Below are 16,824 nucleotides of genomic sequence, written 5' to 3' on the forward strand. Positions count from 1 at the left end.
ATTCGTTGTAACTTCAAGTTGTATAATTTCGAATACAATTTCGGATAAGTAATTTTATTTTGGTCTGGAAAAAAATCTCATTTTGATTGATGTTAAGTACAAATATTTTCTATTTTTAGTAGCCTAAATTCCATTTTTATTCGAAAATCTATTCGTTATTCGAATATTATTCGTATTCGCGAATAAAACGTCTTTTTTATTCATTATTCGCAAACAGAAGAATTTTTTTTCGTTATTCGACAGAACACTGCAAATAGAAAAGCAGCATAGAACAGCTAGCCTGTTCTTGTTTCTTGTCTGTTTGTCTGATTGTGTCACAGTGTCAAGTGCTCGAGTTTCCTGTTTGTGTCTATTATAATATACGATTTAATTTCATGAAGTAATTAAAATATTAGTGATTCCCTTGATTTCTTACACCACACTCTTCTTTTTCTTTATTTTTCAGCATTCGAAGATGAGCCGGTGTTAATTATTTTGAGAAAAAGGGTGTTATCTCAAAAACTCGATGGCAAGCCAAGAGATCCCAATTGCAGCTTTTGTATTTCTTTTCTTTTCTCGATGCCATTCAGCAATGCAACTGCTGAAAGATAATTTAGTGTGTTTAAACTAATCAAAACGGATCACCGTAATTCGCTCAATAATGTGACTGTTACTTCTCTTATGCGAATTAAGCATTGGGGCGTAAACGAAGATCATTTCGCTTCTAATGTTGTCATAAAAAAATACTTATCGATAAAGTAAAGTTTGTAAAGGCCAGTTTATCCATCCCAGATGGAACACAGGATTTGTAATGTATAATTTTTGCCGTAATTGTTAATACCAAAATAAGTTATTCAGAAATGTGTGTTTTTGGACGTTAAATTTTCTTGTTAATAAAAATAAAATTCGGAAATCAGATTTTACTATGGCTGTCGGTTTATTTTTGGATGAGAAATAATATAAGTTCAACTTCTACAGCGTTTTTCAATTACTTTTTCTGGTTTGATTGTTGACACAAAGATTCTTAGGGGTTTAGGGATTGTTTGCGCCCTGATTTCTTGATTGATTTTTTCCAGTAGGGTAGGTCTCTGTTTGGATGTCCCTTGTGGTGGCTCTGCTGGGGTTTGAACCACTGCCTTCTTGGTCGCCGCGGCTAGAGCTTCTTCTCTTAGTCTTAGCTTTTCACGCTCTTTTCTGATGAGGGAGGCCTCTAGAATGTTTTTGGCTTTTCGTTCTGCCTCCTGGGCGGATGCCTGGGCTGCTAGCACGGGCTTCCCGCTACCACTTGTCGCCGACGTCTCGTCTTCTTCCCTAAGTCTTATTTCCCTTTGCAGGGCTTTCAAGATCTTCGAGAACGTCGGCTCCTCATCCTCCCACCTGTCTCTCCACCGGCTAACCAGCGCCCTTGGAAAGGCCGCCAGTAGATCCGGGGCGAGATAGGTTTGGTGAGTCTTTGTATCTACTCCAAGGCTGTTAAGCGCCGCGACGCTATTAGCCAGCCCGTCATGGAGTTTTTGCCACTGCGACAGAGCGGAAGTCTCGCTCAGTCGAGTGTTTGCCATCGCTTTAAGTTCCGCCAAGTAGTGCTTTTTCAGCCTTTCTTGGTCTCCGAATCTTTCCGTCAACAATTCCATGGCCTTGCGATATTGGTTCGTCCCGTATTGCAGGTACGAAATCGCATCGGCCGCCTTTCCTTTCAAACAGCCCCGAAGGTACTGATATTTCTGCTCATTTGTCAGCGTGTTGTCGTCGTCGTAAGTCGCCCAGGCGGCTTGCCAACTCCCCCACGCTGCAATATCTCCGCTAAACACCGGAAGGGGTAGCGCTGGACGGTTCACGAGTGTCGTGGTTATTGGTGTGGAGTCTCTTTTAGGAGACTCCGCCAACTGCTCCAGCACCGCTATTTCACCCAGCGCCACATCTAGCTGCTCGCGGTCACTTGTCCTCTCTTCTGCCGTCGAGATTCCAGCTAGCTTCCGTGTCAATTCCGCCACTCTGTCATATCTTGACTTCGCCATGAGTGTGTTCACTCGGCGTTCTTTCTTGTCTTTCGACGTCCTCACGGTATGTCCGGCACCCATCAGCTCTCCCATCAGGGTGTCTCTTTCCGCCGTTAAATCGTCCCTGGTATCACAGGAGACGTTTATTATCGATGCGCCACTTGCGTGGCGACTTCTCACTTTCACCGTCTCTGTCGAGGAGTCTCCCCCGTCTCGGGGGTCTCCTCTTGCTCTATTATTCGAGTCCTCCTCAGCTCAATAAGGATATCGTCCTTGTGTTTTTTCATCGCTTTTGAGATCTCGAATGCGGCTATTTTTTGCGCCGAACTGATCATGTCCGACCTTTGATTGCACATCTCTTCCCTTATCGTTTTTAATGCGGTATCTATCGCCGTCGACTGCCTCTGTTGGATCTGCAACTCTAGTTGTGGAAGTAACACGCCAAGGCGGCGAACTTCCATCTCGAGCGCTCGTATCCTTCCATCGAAAGTCGCCAGCGTACCGTCTTGTCTACCAATCGCGGTCTGAACTTCTTGGTTCAACCGTTGGCATTCCTGCGTGAACTTGGCGTCGACTCTTTCGATCCAACCGTTTAGGCTGGCGATATCGTTCTTCGCCTCATCCAAAGATATTTCTTGCAGAGAGAACCGGTCGTCTGAGACCTCCGCGACCACTGCCGCTCGGGTTTTGCCTGACCTTGTTGCTTCTGCCATTTCTTTTTATTTTTACCGAAGAATTTAAGTCAGTCAAGACACAATAGCTCGGTTTCAAAAATATTTTATTTTCCGTCAACAAACACCAATGACAACGAGTTTCCTCCGCCGGAGCGGTACGAGTTTAAGCCGAATAAGGGCTCGTTGGAGATTTAAGCACGGCGTCTTCGTCTTCCGAAGTGTGAATCCCGTGCTTTTTGAACTGTTTGGAAAGGACCTTTTCCGACGAGGATGTCCTACTCCGGCCCACCTTGCTGGATTTAGGGGTTTCCCCGGGCGCCTCCGTCCTCGCCTTCGACGAGGACTTAGATGACTTGGAGGATTTGGAGGACCGCGCCGGGGTGACTGGTGGAGCTTCGGGAGCCGGAGTGGATGGTCCGGGCAGAGCAGGTACTTCGGGCAACGGCTGAATAGCTAGGGTCGCCGGTCTAACTATTGGCGATGGGATGTAAGGCTCCGGGTTTTTCGCCGCGAGTCTCCGGGCCGCGGAGCTTTTGGTGAGTTCTTCCTCTCTTTGAAGCAGCGCTTCTTTCTCCCGCCTCAATAGGCAGGTCTGCTGAAGGTATAAGGCCGTTTCAGCGGCCTCCTTCTCCTTTCTCTGGGCTATGAGTATGGCCAGAGCGTGCTCCTCCTTGACTTTTTGTACCGACTCTAACTCGGCGCGCTCCTTTTCGTTTAAATATTTCAGGTCGGTGTCCGCCGGCCGGGCGTATGGGGCAAAGCGGCTTGATGAGGTGGAAGGTTTTGCCTTGGGTGGAGCGGTGGTGGGACGAGGGAAAGGTTCCCTTAAGCCCAACCGACGGAGGACTTCTCGCGGCACCACCCGGTCTAGACCAACCCACAGTGAATGGAGATTGTTTGTCTCGAGCGCTTGCTCGAACCGGCGGTAGACGGAGTCTTCGGCGGGCGTACGGATGTTGTCCGACACTGTAAACAGAAAAGGAGAAAAAATTTAGTTTGATGCTGATTTTTTCTCTAAGTCCTTATCAGGAAAAATTTTCTAAGTTCTTAACAAATAAATTGAAAATTTTCTAAGTCCCAGCTGAAAAATATTATTTTTCGGCTGAGTCCTGAATTTTTCCAGAGTCCGAAAAAAAACTTTTTCGAACTTTGAAAACTTTAAACACCGGGATCTCCGGTTCGAAGGACCAATTTCGGGATTGTTTATCCCGCAGGGCCAGATTACTGCTGGCGCAGAAGGTCAGTCGGGACTTACAGGGGTGAGCCTGCCAGACTGTATACCTTTTCCTTTGGGTAACTTTTATCTAGTGCCGTAACACTTGTTTGAACGACCACAACGTTCGCGGTTATCGGGCTTGCGTCGATGAGGCCGGCGATGGCTGGTTCGCCTTGTCGGGCTAATAGCACGGTCGCTTCTGTTAAGCCTTATAGGGCTTAACAACGTTCACTGCCGCTGAGTATTACTCTTTTGCGGTTGGAGGAGAATCTCGAGAGCTGCTTCGTTCGCGGGCTGGCACGTCTTAGGCGGCGGCTGGCAAGCTGGAGGAAGGCGGCGGCGAGGGATCTGAAAAAGACCTTTACAAGACAATTACAGGAGCAGGAAACAAGACTGCACGCAAGTAAGTCGGTGAGAAATGTGAGTGTATTGACACGGCACGACGGCCCCTTATATACACAGAAAAAACTACACCGTTGTCTGATTTGTTGGGTCGTCCGATCCAGGAATAGAGGGCACCGCTGCTGATGATTGCCGGCTATCGATCAGTAAACTTCTCGATAACCCTGCGGGAACTTTAACCTATATTCTGGCGGGATGAACTCTGCAGGCTCCGCCTCAATGAGTTCAACCCTCGTCGTTCCTTTCACCCTCAACAGGTGTCTCCATATATATGGAAAAGCACTCAGCTAGTTCCAATATCACTGTCTCGAGCTCCAGCCTCCATACTACGGCTCTTGCGAGCCGTAGGCCGTCTTAAGTCACTTGCTTCCGCTAATGGACTTCCTTACCCTCGGTAGCGCGGCACTCCACCGAGGGTGACTCGTCTGAGTCTAGCCTTCTTCGGCCAAAGGGTTGGCACCCGGACGATGGCTGTGAGCTTCGTCCGTCGGAATTTCCGACACTCCCCCCGTTGGACCTTGGTCTAACTGAGTTGACGAAAGCTCACTGTCTTCGTAGGGTCCTGTGTTCCGATGGTCATCGTCTATCTGGCCCGCGTGGAGCTCCAACGGATATAAACTCTTTGGGTCTCTCGTTATCATGGTCGACCCTTTTCCTCTGAATTTGTCTGCGATCAAGACGTTCACACGCCTGGTCTTCCCATCATTGCCGGGGATTAGTTTAACTACTCTCCCGGACTTCCATCTCGTTCTTTTGGCTGACTCGTCGTGAATTAACACGACTTGTCCCAGCTCGATTTCTTTCGTATGACCTGGAGTTGGACAGTGAAACTACTCCAGATCCATCACATATTCCGTGTAGAAATCTTTCCACCATTGAGCGACTAGGTTTCTCCTAAGCCTCTCTCTCTTTGTCAGTGTCACCCGGTCCGAGTATTCTCTCTCCTCGTCATCGACCGGGTGATGCTGCTGTTGTCGGTAGCCTGTGACCAATTGCTTGGGTGTTAGCGGTTCCGTATCGTCTTCTGCCACGTATGTCAACGGTCTGGTGTTGATGGTATCTTCGATCTCCGTCAACACCGTTTGGAATAGATCGTATTCCATACAATCACTTCCGTATGTTTTATATAGCAGCCGTTTAACGGTCTGCACCATCCTCTCCCAGAATCCGCCCCACCAAGGGGCCAAACTCGGCGAGAACCTCCACTTTATGTTGAGATCAACCAGGGTGTTAAACATTCTGCTGTCTCTGTACGCTGCTCTGAGGTACTTAGCGGCCAGCGTAAACGTTCCTGCGTTATCAGAGTAGAGCGCCCTTGGGTACTCTCTCCGAGCAAAGAATCGTCTTAGCGCGAAGATAAACGTGGAGATCTCCTGGTCGGTCGTAACTTCGAGATGAACAGCTCTAGTTACGGCGCAGGTAAAGAGACACACGTATACTTTCGTCTTGTGACCGCTATTTGCCGGCGACTCTACTGGGAACGGGCCTGCGAAATCTACCCCCGTTATCGTGAACGGGTTCGACATTTGCAGGCGGTCCAACGGTAGGGGCGCCGGTATTTCATCGAAGTGTCTCGAGTCCATTCTCTGGCATCTCGTGCACTTGCTTGTCTCTTTTTTGATGGTCTGCCGCATCTTCGGAATCCAGAAATCCGTTCTGAGTGCTCCCATCATGGTTTTCACTCCGGTATGTTTCAACCGAAGATGCGTTTGTTCAATCAGTCTCTTTGTTATGATGTGTTCGGCCGGTAGCAGAATGAGCGCTGCTTTTTTATTGTATTCCATCCAATTTAGATGCCGGCCTCGACACCTGATTAACTCGTCTTTCCTGTCCCACACGAGGCCGAGTTTCCTCAACTCATGTGGGACTTCTGTTTTCCCAGCTTTAAAGCTCTTCACCACTGCTCCGTAGTGAGTCGCCTGGGCTTCTTTGTAGAGCTCGATCGTTGCCTCTCGAGTCTCTTCTGTTGTCAACACGGGGAATTTCAACCTTCTTCCCCGATGTCTGACCGTTGCCACCGGGCTTTCCGGACTATCTTGGCCTTTGAATTTTTTAATCGCCCTTAGCATCGTGGCCAAGACTCTGACCATGACTCGCATGGAGCTGAATCTTTCGTACCACTTTGCTTCGGTTGATATCGCGCATTGCGTTACTTCGACTGTCTTTTCTTCGACCGAGACCTCCTGTAATTGGAGCTCGGTCGCTGAGCTTGGTGACTGGGGCCACTCCTTCTCTTTCCCCATCCAAGATGGGCCAGTCCACCAACTCTTTTGTGCGTTTAACTGTGCGGCCGTAGCTCCTCTGGATGCTACGTCCGCCGGGTTTTGTAACCCTGGGCAGTGCCTGATTTCTTCAGTTTCCACTGTCTGTCTTATCTCTGTCACCCTATTGTAAACAAACTGCTTCCACCGACCAGCCTCGCCCTTCATCCACCAGAAGGCTATCGCCGAATCGGTCCACAGAAGTTTTCTCTTGATGACTGTTTCCGTCGCTTTCTCGACGTAGCTCCCGAGCCTCGCAGCCAGTAACCCACTTAGAAGTTCCAGCCTCGGGATCGAGACTGATTTCTTAGGGTCCGGCGCTACTCTCGTTTTGCTGCACAGCATCACTGGGTCTTCCCCATCGATTCTCTGCAAGTACGCCACCACACTGTAGGCGTCGTTACTTGCGTCGCAGAAAAGATGGAGTCTCCCTTCATGATCTCCCGACCATCGGGGCTGACAGGTATTCCTCAGCTCTGTTATTCCATCAATGAATGTTTTCCAATGAGGTATCACCTCGATTGGAATGGGCTCATCCCATCCTGAGCCCGCCAACCACACCTTTTGCATGATGAGTTTCCCCACCAACGTCACCGGAGCGATGAGACCCAAGGGGTCAAAGATCTTCAGTGCCAGGCTGAAAAGCTTCCGTTTGGTGGGTCTGTCACCAATTTCGCGGGCTTCTCTAAGTACCTGCGCCGGATCAAACCTGAATTTGTCCGACGCGGGCTCCCAGATCACCCCTAAGGCTTTCGTGGCTGACTTGCCCTCAGTTGTCACGTTTGTGACCGTCTCTTTGAATTGGACCTCCGGCAGTCTCTCAATCAACTCTGCACTATTGGAGGTCCATTTGCACAATTCCATCTTTGTGGTTTTGAAGATCGTAATCGCTTCGCGAATACGCTTCTCCGCTTCATCCACATTTGTCTCCCCCCTAGCCAGTCGTCAACGTACAACTGCTGTTGTAGCTGCCGCACTGTCTCGGGGTATATTCCTTCAAACCCTTTCAGGTGTTTGAGGATAACAGCCTTGAGAATGAACGGGCTGCATGACAGCCCGAACGGTACTCTTTTCCAACGATATTCGATGAATTTAGGCTGGGATTTGTTAGGATCATCGACCCAGATGAACCTTATCAGTTGCCCGTGCTCCGGGCGGATCTCGACTTGGAGAAACGCCTGAGTTATATCGGCGGTCCAGGCTATCCGATTCTGTCGGAAACGCAACAAGACCGCCAACACTTCCGGGTTTAGATTCGGCCCAATCTCTAAAGCATCGTTGATGCTAGGTCTTTCCTTCATATGTGCTGATCCATCGAACACCGGCCGAATTTTCGTGGTTTCCGCGCTAACTTTAATCACCGGTCGGTGAGGTAAGTATGTGCAGTCACCGTTGAATCCTCGGTCGGCTTCTTCGATGAATCCGTCTCTGATATATTGCTGAAATATCTCGTGGTATTTCAGCTTATCTTCCGGTTGGGTCTTGCCCAGCAGCCCTTGCAGCCGTACCATTGCTATGTTCCGGTTGGATTCAATTCTGCGATGGCCGATCTTGATGGGGAACAACACTTTGTAACGCCCATCGTCTGCCCGCAGAATCGTCTTCCTATAGGCCTCCAAGAATGCGGGTTCTGCTTTTTCTTGTGGGGTTATCCCCATATGTTCAAGACTCCAAAATTCTTTGAAGTCCGTCATCGGTTTTGTCACGTCTATTGCTGCGGTTAAAACTTGTTCTTCCGCTTTACTTTTTTCATCTATCGTACCGAATATCAACCAGCCGACTTTGCTTGCACATGCGACCAGCCCATTTGCGCCTGGGATGGTCTTGTGCTGCATTATCGACCAGATAAAATCGCAGCCGATGATGAGATCGAACTGATTGCCTTGTTGACCGGTGATGTACCGGTCATCGGCTAAGTCCTTCCCCTGGCCTATCAGGCCTTTCGAGAAATCTGTCGGGGTGACCTTCTTTGCGTTTGCGAGAAACTTCCTCGCAATCGCTTCGATCTTTATATCTGGGGCATCCTGGCTAAGTCCCGCGAGTCTGAGTCCGAACACCGCTGGTTTTTGCCCGCTTTGTTCTGGTCTCCGAACCCGTTGACCGCCAGGTATTCGGCCCTTATCTTTTCTGCTCCGACTCTGGTTGCCGTGTCCTGGCGGACGAACGTTCTCTCGCTCCCAGAGTCAATTAATCCGACTATCTTTACCCGGTCTCCGGCTTTCCCTTTAAGGTAGGCCGTGAAGGTGGGCAGTACTCCCGTCTTCGATCTTGTGGAAATCGTCAACGTGGTGGTGTCTATTGTCACCACCTTTGGAGCTCTTTGAGGGGAGAATCCTCTGTTTCCTGCGGGAGCTGGCGCATAACCGCCGCCTCGTGGTCTAGCCACGCATACAGCAGGGCTATGTTCCGTACTCCCGCAGTTTCGGCACGGAATTCGCGATATGCAATGTTCCGTCCGATGTGATCGGGCCAGACACTTCAGGCACCGACCTTCTCTTTCTGCCGTCGCTCTTCTCTGAGCTGACGACCCTTGGTTGCAGTTATGGTGCAAATGTATCTTTTGGCAGAATAGGCATGCCAGGCCTCTGTTTCCATTATTTGCTGTGGTAGCGGCCGACTCTAGCACGGGCTTCCCGCTACCACTTGTCGCCGACGTCTCGTCTTCTTCCCTAAGTCTTATTTCCCTTTGCAGGGCTTTCAAGATCTTCGAGAACGTCGGCTCCTCATCCTCCCACCTGTCTCTCCACCGGCTAACCAGCGCCCTTGGAAAGGCCGCCAGTAGATCCGGGGCGAGATAGGTTTGGTGAGTCTTTGTATCTACTCCAAGGCTGTTAAGCGCCGCGACGCTATTAGCCAGCCCGTCATGGAGTTTTTGCCACTGCGACAGAGCGGAAGTCTCGCTCAGTCGAGTGTTTGCCATCGCTTTAAGTTCCGCCAAGTAGTGCTTTTTCAGCCTTTCTTGGTCTCCGAATCTTTCCGTCAACAATTCCATGGCCTTGCGATATTGGTTCGTCCCGTATTGCAGGTACGAAATCGCATCGGCCGCCTTTCCTTTCAAACAGCCCCGAAGGTACTGATATTTCTGCTCATTTGTCAGCGTGTTGTCGTCGTCGTAAGTCGCCCAGGCGGCTTGCCAACTCCCCCACGCTGCAATATCTCCGCTAAACACCGGAAGGGGTAGCGCTGGACGGTTCACGAGTGTCGTGGTTATTGGTGTGGAGTCTCTTTTAGGAGACTCCGCCAACTGCTCCAGCACCGCTATTTCACCCAGCGCCACATCTAGCTGCTCGCGGTCACTTGTCCTCTCTTCTGCCGTCGAGATTCCAGCTAGCTTCCGTGTCAATTCCGCCACTCTGTCATATCTTGACTTCGCCATGAGTGTGTTCACTCGGCGTTCTTTCTTGTCTTTCGACGTCCTCACGGTATGTCCGGCACCCATCAGCTCTCCCATCAGGGTGTCTCTTTCCGCCGTTAAATCGTCCCTGGTATCACAGGAGACGTTTATTATCGATGCGCCACTTGCGTGGCGACTTCTCACTTTCACCGTCTCTGTCGAGGAGTCTCCCCCGTCTCGGGGGTCTCCTCTTGCTCTATTATTCGAGTCCTCCTCAGCTCAATAAGGATATCGTCCTTGTGTTTTTTCATCGCTTTTGAGATCTCGAATGCGGCTATTTTTTGCGCCGAACTGATCATGTCCGACCTTTGATTGCACATCTCTTCCCTTATCGTTTTTAATGCGGTATCTATCGCCGTCGACTGCCTCTGTTGGATCTGCAACTCTAGTTGTGGAAGTAACACGCCAAGGCGGCGAACTTCCATCTCGAGCGCTCGTATCCTTCCATCGAAAGTCGCCAGCGTACCGTCTTGTCTACCAATCGCGGTCTGAACTTCTTGGTTCAACCGTTGGCATTCCTGCGTGAACTTGGCGTCGACTCTTTCGATCCAACCGTTTAGGCTGGCGATATCGTTCTTCGCCTCATCCAAAGATATTTCTTGCAGAGAGAACCGGTCGTCTGAGACCTCCGCGACCACTGCCGCTCGGGTTTTGCCTGACCTTGTTGCTTCTGCCATTTCTTTTTATTTTTACCGAAGAATTTAAGTCAGTCAAGACACAATAGCTCGGTTTCAAAAATATTTTATTTTCCGTCAACAAACACCAATGACAACGAGTTTCCTCCGCCGGAGCGGTACGAGTTTAAGCCGAATAAGGGCTCGTTGGAGATTTAAGCACGGCGTCTTCGTCTTCCGAAGTGTGAATCCCGTGCTTTTTGAACTGTTTGGAAAGGACCTTTTCCGACGAGGATGTCCTACTCCGGCCCACCTTGCTGGATTTAGGGGTTTCCCCGGGCGCCTCCGTCCTCGCCTTCGACGAGGACTTAGATGACTTGGAGGATTTGGAGGACCGCGCCGGGGTGACTGGTGGAGCTTCGGGAGCCGGAGTGGATGGTCCGGGCAGAGCAGGTACTTCGGGCAACGGCTGAATAGCTAGGGTCGCCGGTCTAACTATTGGCGATGGGATGTAAGGCTCCGGGTTTTTCGCCGCGAGTCTCCGGGCCGCGGAGCTTTTGGTGAGTTCTTCCTCTCTTTGAAGCAGCGCTTCTTTCTCCCGCCTCAATAGGCAGGTCTGCTGAAGGTATAAGGCCGTTTCAGCGGCCTCCTTCTCCTTTCTCTGGGCTATGAGTATGGCCAGAGCGTGCTCCTCCTTGACTTTTTGTACCGACTCTAACTCGGCGCGCTCCTTTTCGTTTAAATATTTCAGGTCGGTGTCCGCCGGCCGGGCGTATGGGGCAAAGCGGCTTGATGAGGTGGAAGGTTTTGCCTTGGGTGGAGCGGGGGTGGGACGAGGGAAAGGTTCCCTAAAGCCCAACCGACGGAGGACTTCTCGCGGCACCACCCGGTCTAGACCAACCCACAGTGAATGGAGATTGTTTGTCTCGAGCGCTTGCTCGAACCGGCGGTAGACGGAGTCTTCGGCGGGCGTACGGATGTTGTCCGACACTGTAAACAGAAAAGGAGAAAAAATTTAGTTTGATGCTGATTTTTTCTCTAAGTCCTTATCAGGAAAAATTTTCTAAGTTCTTAACAAATAAATTGAAAATTTTCTAAGTCCCAGCTGAAAAATATTATTTTTCGGCTGAGTCCTGAATTTTTCCAGAGTCCGAAAAAAACTTTTTCGAACTTTGAAAACTTTAAACACCGGGATCTCCGGTTCGAAGGACCAATTTCGGGATTGTTTATCCCGCAGGGCCAGATTACTGCTGGCGCAGAAGGTCAGTCGGGACTTACAGGGGTGAGCCTGCCAGACTGTATACCTTTTCCTTTGGGTAACTTTTATCTAGTGCCGTAACACTTGTTTGAACGACCACAACGTTCGCGGTTATCGGGCTTGCGTCGATGAGGCCGGCGATGGCTGGTTCGCCTTGTCGGGCTAATAGCACGGTCGCTTCTGTTAAGCCTTATAGGGCTTAACAACGTTCACTGCCGCTGAGTATTACTCTTTTGCGGTTGGAGGAGAATCTCGAGAGCTGCTTCGTTCGCGGGCTGGCACGTCTTAGGCGGCGGCTGGCAAGCTGGAGGAAGGCGGCGGCGAGGGATCTGAAAAAGACCTTTACAAGACAATTACAGGAGCAGGAAACAAGACTGCACGCAAGTAAGTCGGTGAGAAATGTGAGTGTATTGACACGGCACGACGGCCCCTTATATACACAGAAAAAACTACACCGTTGTCTGATTTGTTGGGTCGTCCGATCCAGGAATAGAGGGCACCGCTGCTGATGATTGCCGGCTATCGATCAGTAAACTTCTCGATAACCCTGCGGGAACTTTAACCTATATTCTGGCGGGATGAACTCTGCAGGCTCCGCCTCAATGAGTTCAACCCTCGTCGTTCCTTTCACCCTCAACAGGTGTCTCCATATATATGGAAAAGCACTCAGCTAGTTCCAATATCACTGTCTCGAGCTCCAGCCTCCATACTACGGCTCTTGCGAGCCGTAGGCCGTCTTAAGTCACTTGCTTCCGCTAATGGACTTCCTTACCCTCGGTAGCGCGGCACTCCACCGAGGGTGACTCGTCTGAGTCTAGCCTTCTTCGGCCAAAGGGTTGGCACCCGGACGATGGCTGTGAGCTTCGTCCGTCGGAATTTCCGACAACGGCAGGGCTATGTTCCGTGCTCCCGCAGTGTCGGCACGGAATTCGCGATATGCAATGTTCCTTCCGATGCGATCGGGCCAGACACTTCAGGCACCGACCTTCTTTTTCTGCCGTCGCTCTTCTCTGAGCTGACGACCCTTGATTGCAGTTATGATGCAAATGTATCTTTTGGCAGAATAGGCATGCCAGGCCTCTGTTTCCATTATTTGCCGTGGTAGCGGCCGACTCTAGCACGGGCTTCCCGCTACCACTTGTCGCCGACGTCTCGTCTTCTTCCCTAAGTCTTATTTCCCTTTGCAGGGCCTTCAAGATCTTTGAGAACGTCGGTTCATCGTCCTCCCACCTGTCCCTCCACCGGCTAACCAACGCCCTTGGAAAGGCCACCAGTAGGTCCGGGGCGAGATAGGATTGATGAGTCCTTGTATCTACTCCGAGGCTGTTAAGCGCCGCGACGCTATTTGCCAGCCCGTCATGGAGTTTTTGCCACTGCGACAGAGCGGAAGTCTCGCTCAGTCGAGTGTTTGCCATCGCTTTGAGTTCCGCCAAGTAGTGCTTTTTCAGCCTATCTTGGTCTCCGAATCTTTCCGTCAACAATTCCATGGCCTTGCGATATTGATTCGACCCGTATTGCAGGTATGAAATCGCATCGGCCGCCTTTCCTTTCAAACAGCCCCGAAGGTACTGATATTTTTGCTCATTTGTCAGCGTGTTGTCGTCGTCGTAAGTCGCCCAGGCGGCTTGCCAACTCCCCCACGCTGCAATATATCCGCTAAACACCGGAAGGGGTAGCGCTGGACGGTTCACGAGTGTCGTGGTCGTTGGTGTAGGGTCTCCTTTCGGAGACTCCGCCAACTGTTCCAGCACCGCTATTTCACCCAGCGCCACGTCTAGCTGCCCACGGTCACTTGTTCTTTCTTCCGCCGTCGAGATTCCAGCTAGCTTCCGTGTCAGCTCCGCCACTCGGTCATATCTTGACCTTGCCTTGAGTGTGTTCACTCGGCGTTCTTTCTTGTCTTTCGACGTTCTCACGATATGTCCAGGACCCATCAGTTCTCCCATCAGGGTGTCTCTTTCTGCCGTCAAATCATCCCTGGTATCACAGGAGATGTTTACGATTGATGCGCCACTTGCGTGACGGCTTCTCGCTTTCACCGTCTCTGCCGAGGAGTCTCCCCCCGTTTCGGGGGTCTCCTCTTCCTCTATCACTCGGTTCCTCCTCAGCTCAATAAGGATATCGTCCTTGTGTCTTTTCATTGCTTTGGAGGACTCGAATGCGGCTATTTTCTGTAACGAACACGTCATGTCCGTTCTTTGATTGAACATCTCTTCTCTTATCGTTTTTAATGCGGTATCTATCGCCGTCGACTGTCTCTGTTGGATCTGCAACTCTAGTTGCGGAAGTAACACGCCAAGACGGCGAACTTCCATCTCGAGCGCTCGTATCATTCCATCGAAAGTCGCCAACGTACCGTCTTGTCTGCCAATTGCGGTCTGAACTTCTTGGTTCAACCGTTGACATTCCTGCGTGAACTTGGCGTCGACTCTTTCGATCCAACCGTTTAGGCTGGCGATATCGTTCTTCGCCTCGTCCAATGATATTTCTTGTAGCGAGAAACGCTCGTCAGAGACCTCCGCGACCACTGCCGCTCGGGTTTAGCCTGACTTTGTTGTTTCTGCCATTTTTGTTTCTTTTATTTCAACGAAGAATTAAGTCAACTAAGACACAATAGCTCGGTTTCAAAATATTTTATTTTGCGTCAACAACAACCAACGATAACAAGATTTTTTCCGCCGTAGCAGAACAAGTTTAAGCCGAATAAGGGCTTGTTGGAGACTTTAACACGGCGTCTTCGTCTTCCGAAGTATGAATCCCGTGCTTCCTGAACTGTTTGCTCAGGACCTTCTCTGACGAGGATGTCCTACTCCGGCCCTTCTTGCTGGATCTAGGTGTTTCCCCGGGCGCCTCCGTCCCCGCCTTTGACGAGGACTTAGACGATTTGGATGACTTAGAGGATTTGGAGGACCGCGCCGGGGTTACTGGTGGAGCTTCGGGAGCCGGAGTAGATGGTCCGGGCAGAGAAGGTACTTCTGGGAGCGGCTGAATTGCAAGTAGGGTCGCCGGTCTGACTATTGGCGATGGGACGTAAGGCTCGGGGTTTTTGGCAGCGAGTCTCCGGGCTGCGGAGCTCTTGGTGAGTTCTTCCTCCCGTTGAAGCAGCGCTTCTTTTTCCCGTCTCAATAGGCAGGTCTGCTGAAGGTATAGGGCAGTCTCGGCGGCCTCCTTCTCTTTTCTCTGGGCTATAAGTATGGCCAAAGCGTGCTCCTCTTTGACCTTTTGGACCGACTCCAACTCGGCGCGTTCCTTTTCGTTTAAGAACTTTAGGTCGGTGTCCGCCGGCCGGGCGTAGGGGGCAAAGCGGCTTGACGAGGTGGTAGGCTTGGTCTTAGGTGGAGCGGTGGTGGGACGAGGGAATGGTTCCCGTAAGCCCAGCCGACGGAAGACTTCTCGCGGCACCACCCGGTCTAGTCCGACCCACAATGAATGAAGATTATTGGTCTCGAGCGCTTGCTCGAATCGGCGGTAGACTGAGTCTTCGGCGGGCGTACGGATATTGTCCAACACTGTAAACAGAAAAAGAGAAAGAAAATTTTAGTTTGATGATTTTTTTCTAAGTCCTTATCAGGAAAAATTTGATATCGCCCATTTTGTTACTTCGACTGTCTCTTCTTCGACCAAGACCTCCTGTAATTGGAGCTCGGTCGCTGAGCTTGGTGACTGGGGCCATTCCCTCTCTTTCCCCATCCAAGATGGGCCAATCCACCAACTCTTTTGTTCGTTTAACTGTGCTGCCGTAGCCCCTCTGGATGCTACGTCCGCCGGGTTTTGTAACCCTGGGCAGTGCCTGATCTCTTCAGTTTCCACTGTCCGTCTTATCTTTGTCACCCTATTGTAATCAAACTGCTTCCACCGACCAGCCTCGCCTTTCATCCAACAGAAGGCTATCGCTGAGTCGGTCCACAGAAGTTTTCTTTTGATCACTGTTTCCGTCGCTTTCTCGACGTAGCTCCCGAGTCTCGCTGCCAAGAGCCGGCTCAGAAGCTCCAGCCTCGGGATCGAAACTGATTTCTTGGGGTCCGGCGCTACTCTTGTTTTGCTGCACAGTATCACTGGGTCTTCCCCATCGATTCTCTGCAGGTATGCCACCACACTATAGGCGTCATTACTTGCGTCGCAGAACAGATGAAGTCTCCCTTCATGTTCTCCCGACCATCGGGGCTGACATGTATTCCTTAGCTCTGTTATTCCGTCAATGAAAGTTTTCCAATGAGGTATCACTTCGATTGGAATGGGCTCGTCCCATCCTGATCCTGCCAACCAAACCTTTTGCATGATGAGTTTCCCCACCAACGTCACCGGAGCGATGAGACCCAAAGGGCCAAAGATTTTCAGTGCCAGGGTGAAAAGCTTCCGTTTGGTGGGTCTGTCACCAATTTTGCGGGCTTTTCTGAGTACCTGCGTCGGATCAAACCTAAATTTGTCCGAAGCGGGATCCCAGATCACCCCTAAGGCTTTTTTTGCTGACTTACCCTCTGCTGCCACGTTCGTGGCCGTCTCTTTAAATTTGACCTCCGGCAGTCTCTTAATCAACTCTGCACTGTTGGAGGTCCATTTGCACAGCTCCATTTTTGCGGCTTTGAAGATCGTGTACGCTTCGCGAATACGCTTCTCCACTTCGTCAACATTTGTCTCCCCCCCTAGCCAGTCGTCAACGTACATCTGCTGTTGTAGCTGCCACACTGTCTCAGGGTATATTCCTTCAAACCCTTTCAGGTGTTTGAGGATAACAGCCTTGAGAATGAACGGGCTGCATGACAACCCGAACGGTACTCTTTTCCATCGAAACTCGATGAATCTAGGCTGGGGTTTTTTAGGATCATCGACCCAGGCTATCCGATTCTGTCGGAAACGCAACAAGACCGCCATCACTTCCGGGTTTAGATTCGGCCCTATTTCCAAAGCATCGTTGATGCTAGGTCTTTCCTTCATGTGTGCTGATCCATCGAACACCGGCCGAATTTTCGTGGTTTCCGCGCTAACTTTAATCACCGGGCGGTGAGGTAAGTAGGTGCAGTCACCG

At 50.6% G+C, this 16,824-nt stretch overlaps 2 protein-coding genes and 1 long non-coding RNA gene across 3 annotated transcripts; 1 reads left to right on the forward strand and 2 right to left on the reverse strand.

The window, feature by feature from the left end:
* Positions 1 to 133: 133 nt before the first annotated feature.
* LOC123475363 lies at positions 134 to 897 on the forward strand. The gene is made up of 2 exons (XR_006650409.1): positions 134 to 379; positions 446 to 897. It is a non-coding gene; the product is annotated as an uncharacterized LOC123475363 (long non-coding RNA).
* A 4,204-nt stretch (positions 898 to 5,101) lies between these two features.
* On the reverse strand, positions 5,102 to 8,043 carry LOC123475587. Its single transcript, XM_045178462.1, has 2 exons — positions 7,487 to 8,043; positions 5,102 to 7,367 (listed from the first exon to the last, which is right to left on the reverse strand). Exons 1-2 carry the CDS (start codon positions 8,041 to 8,043, stop codon positions 5,102 to 5,104), a joined length of 2,823 nt encoding a protein of 940 aa, XP_045034397.1.
* Positions 8,044 to 8,540: 497 nt separating this feature from the next.
* Positions 8,541 to 9,983, reverse strand: LOC123475588. Its single transcript, XM_045178463.1, has one exon. The coding sequence runs from the start codon at positions 9,981 to 9,983 to the stop codon at positions 8,541 to 8,543; it is 1,443 nt and encodes a 480-aa protein (XP_045034398.1).
* Positions 9,984 to 16,824: the final 6,841 nt, after the last annotated feature.

The sequence above is a fragment of the Daphnia magna genome, linkage group LG8 (genome assembly GCF_020631705.1).
Source record: "Daphnia magna isolate NIES linkage group LG8, ASM2063170v1.1, whole genome shotgun sequence".
Lineage (NCBI taxonomy): Eukaryota > Metazoa > Arthropoda > Branchiopoda > Diplostraca > Daphniidae > Daphnia > Daphnia magna.

Bases quoted from the DNA above. Each gene is read 5' to 3' on its own strand.
- LOC123475588 (XM_045178463.1), bottom strand. From the start codon at position 9,983: ATGGGAGAGCTGATGGGTGCCGGACATACCGTGAGGACGTCGAAAGAC.
- LOC123475587 (XM_045178462.1), bottom strand. From the start codon at position 8,043: ATGGTACGGCTGCAAGGGCTGCTGGGCAAGACCCAACCGGAAGATAAG. The intron at 7,368-7,486 runs GTACGTTGACGA...GACCTCCAATAG, and splicing joins CGGCAGCTACAACAGCAGTT to TGCAGAGTTGATTGAGAGAC.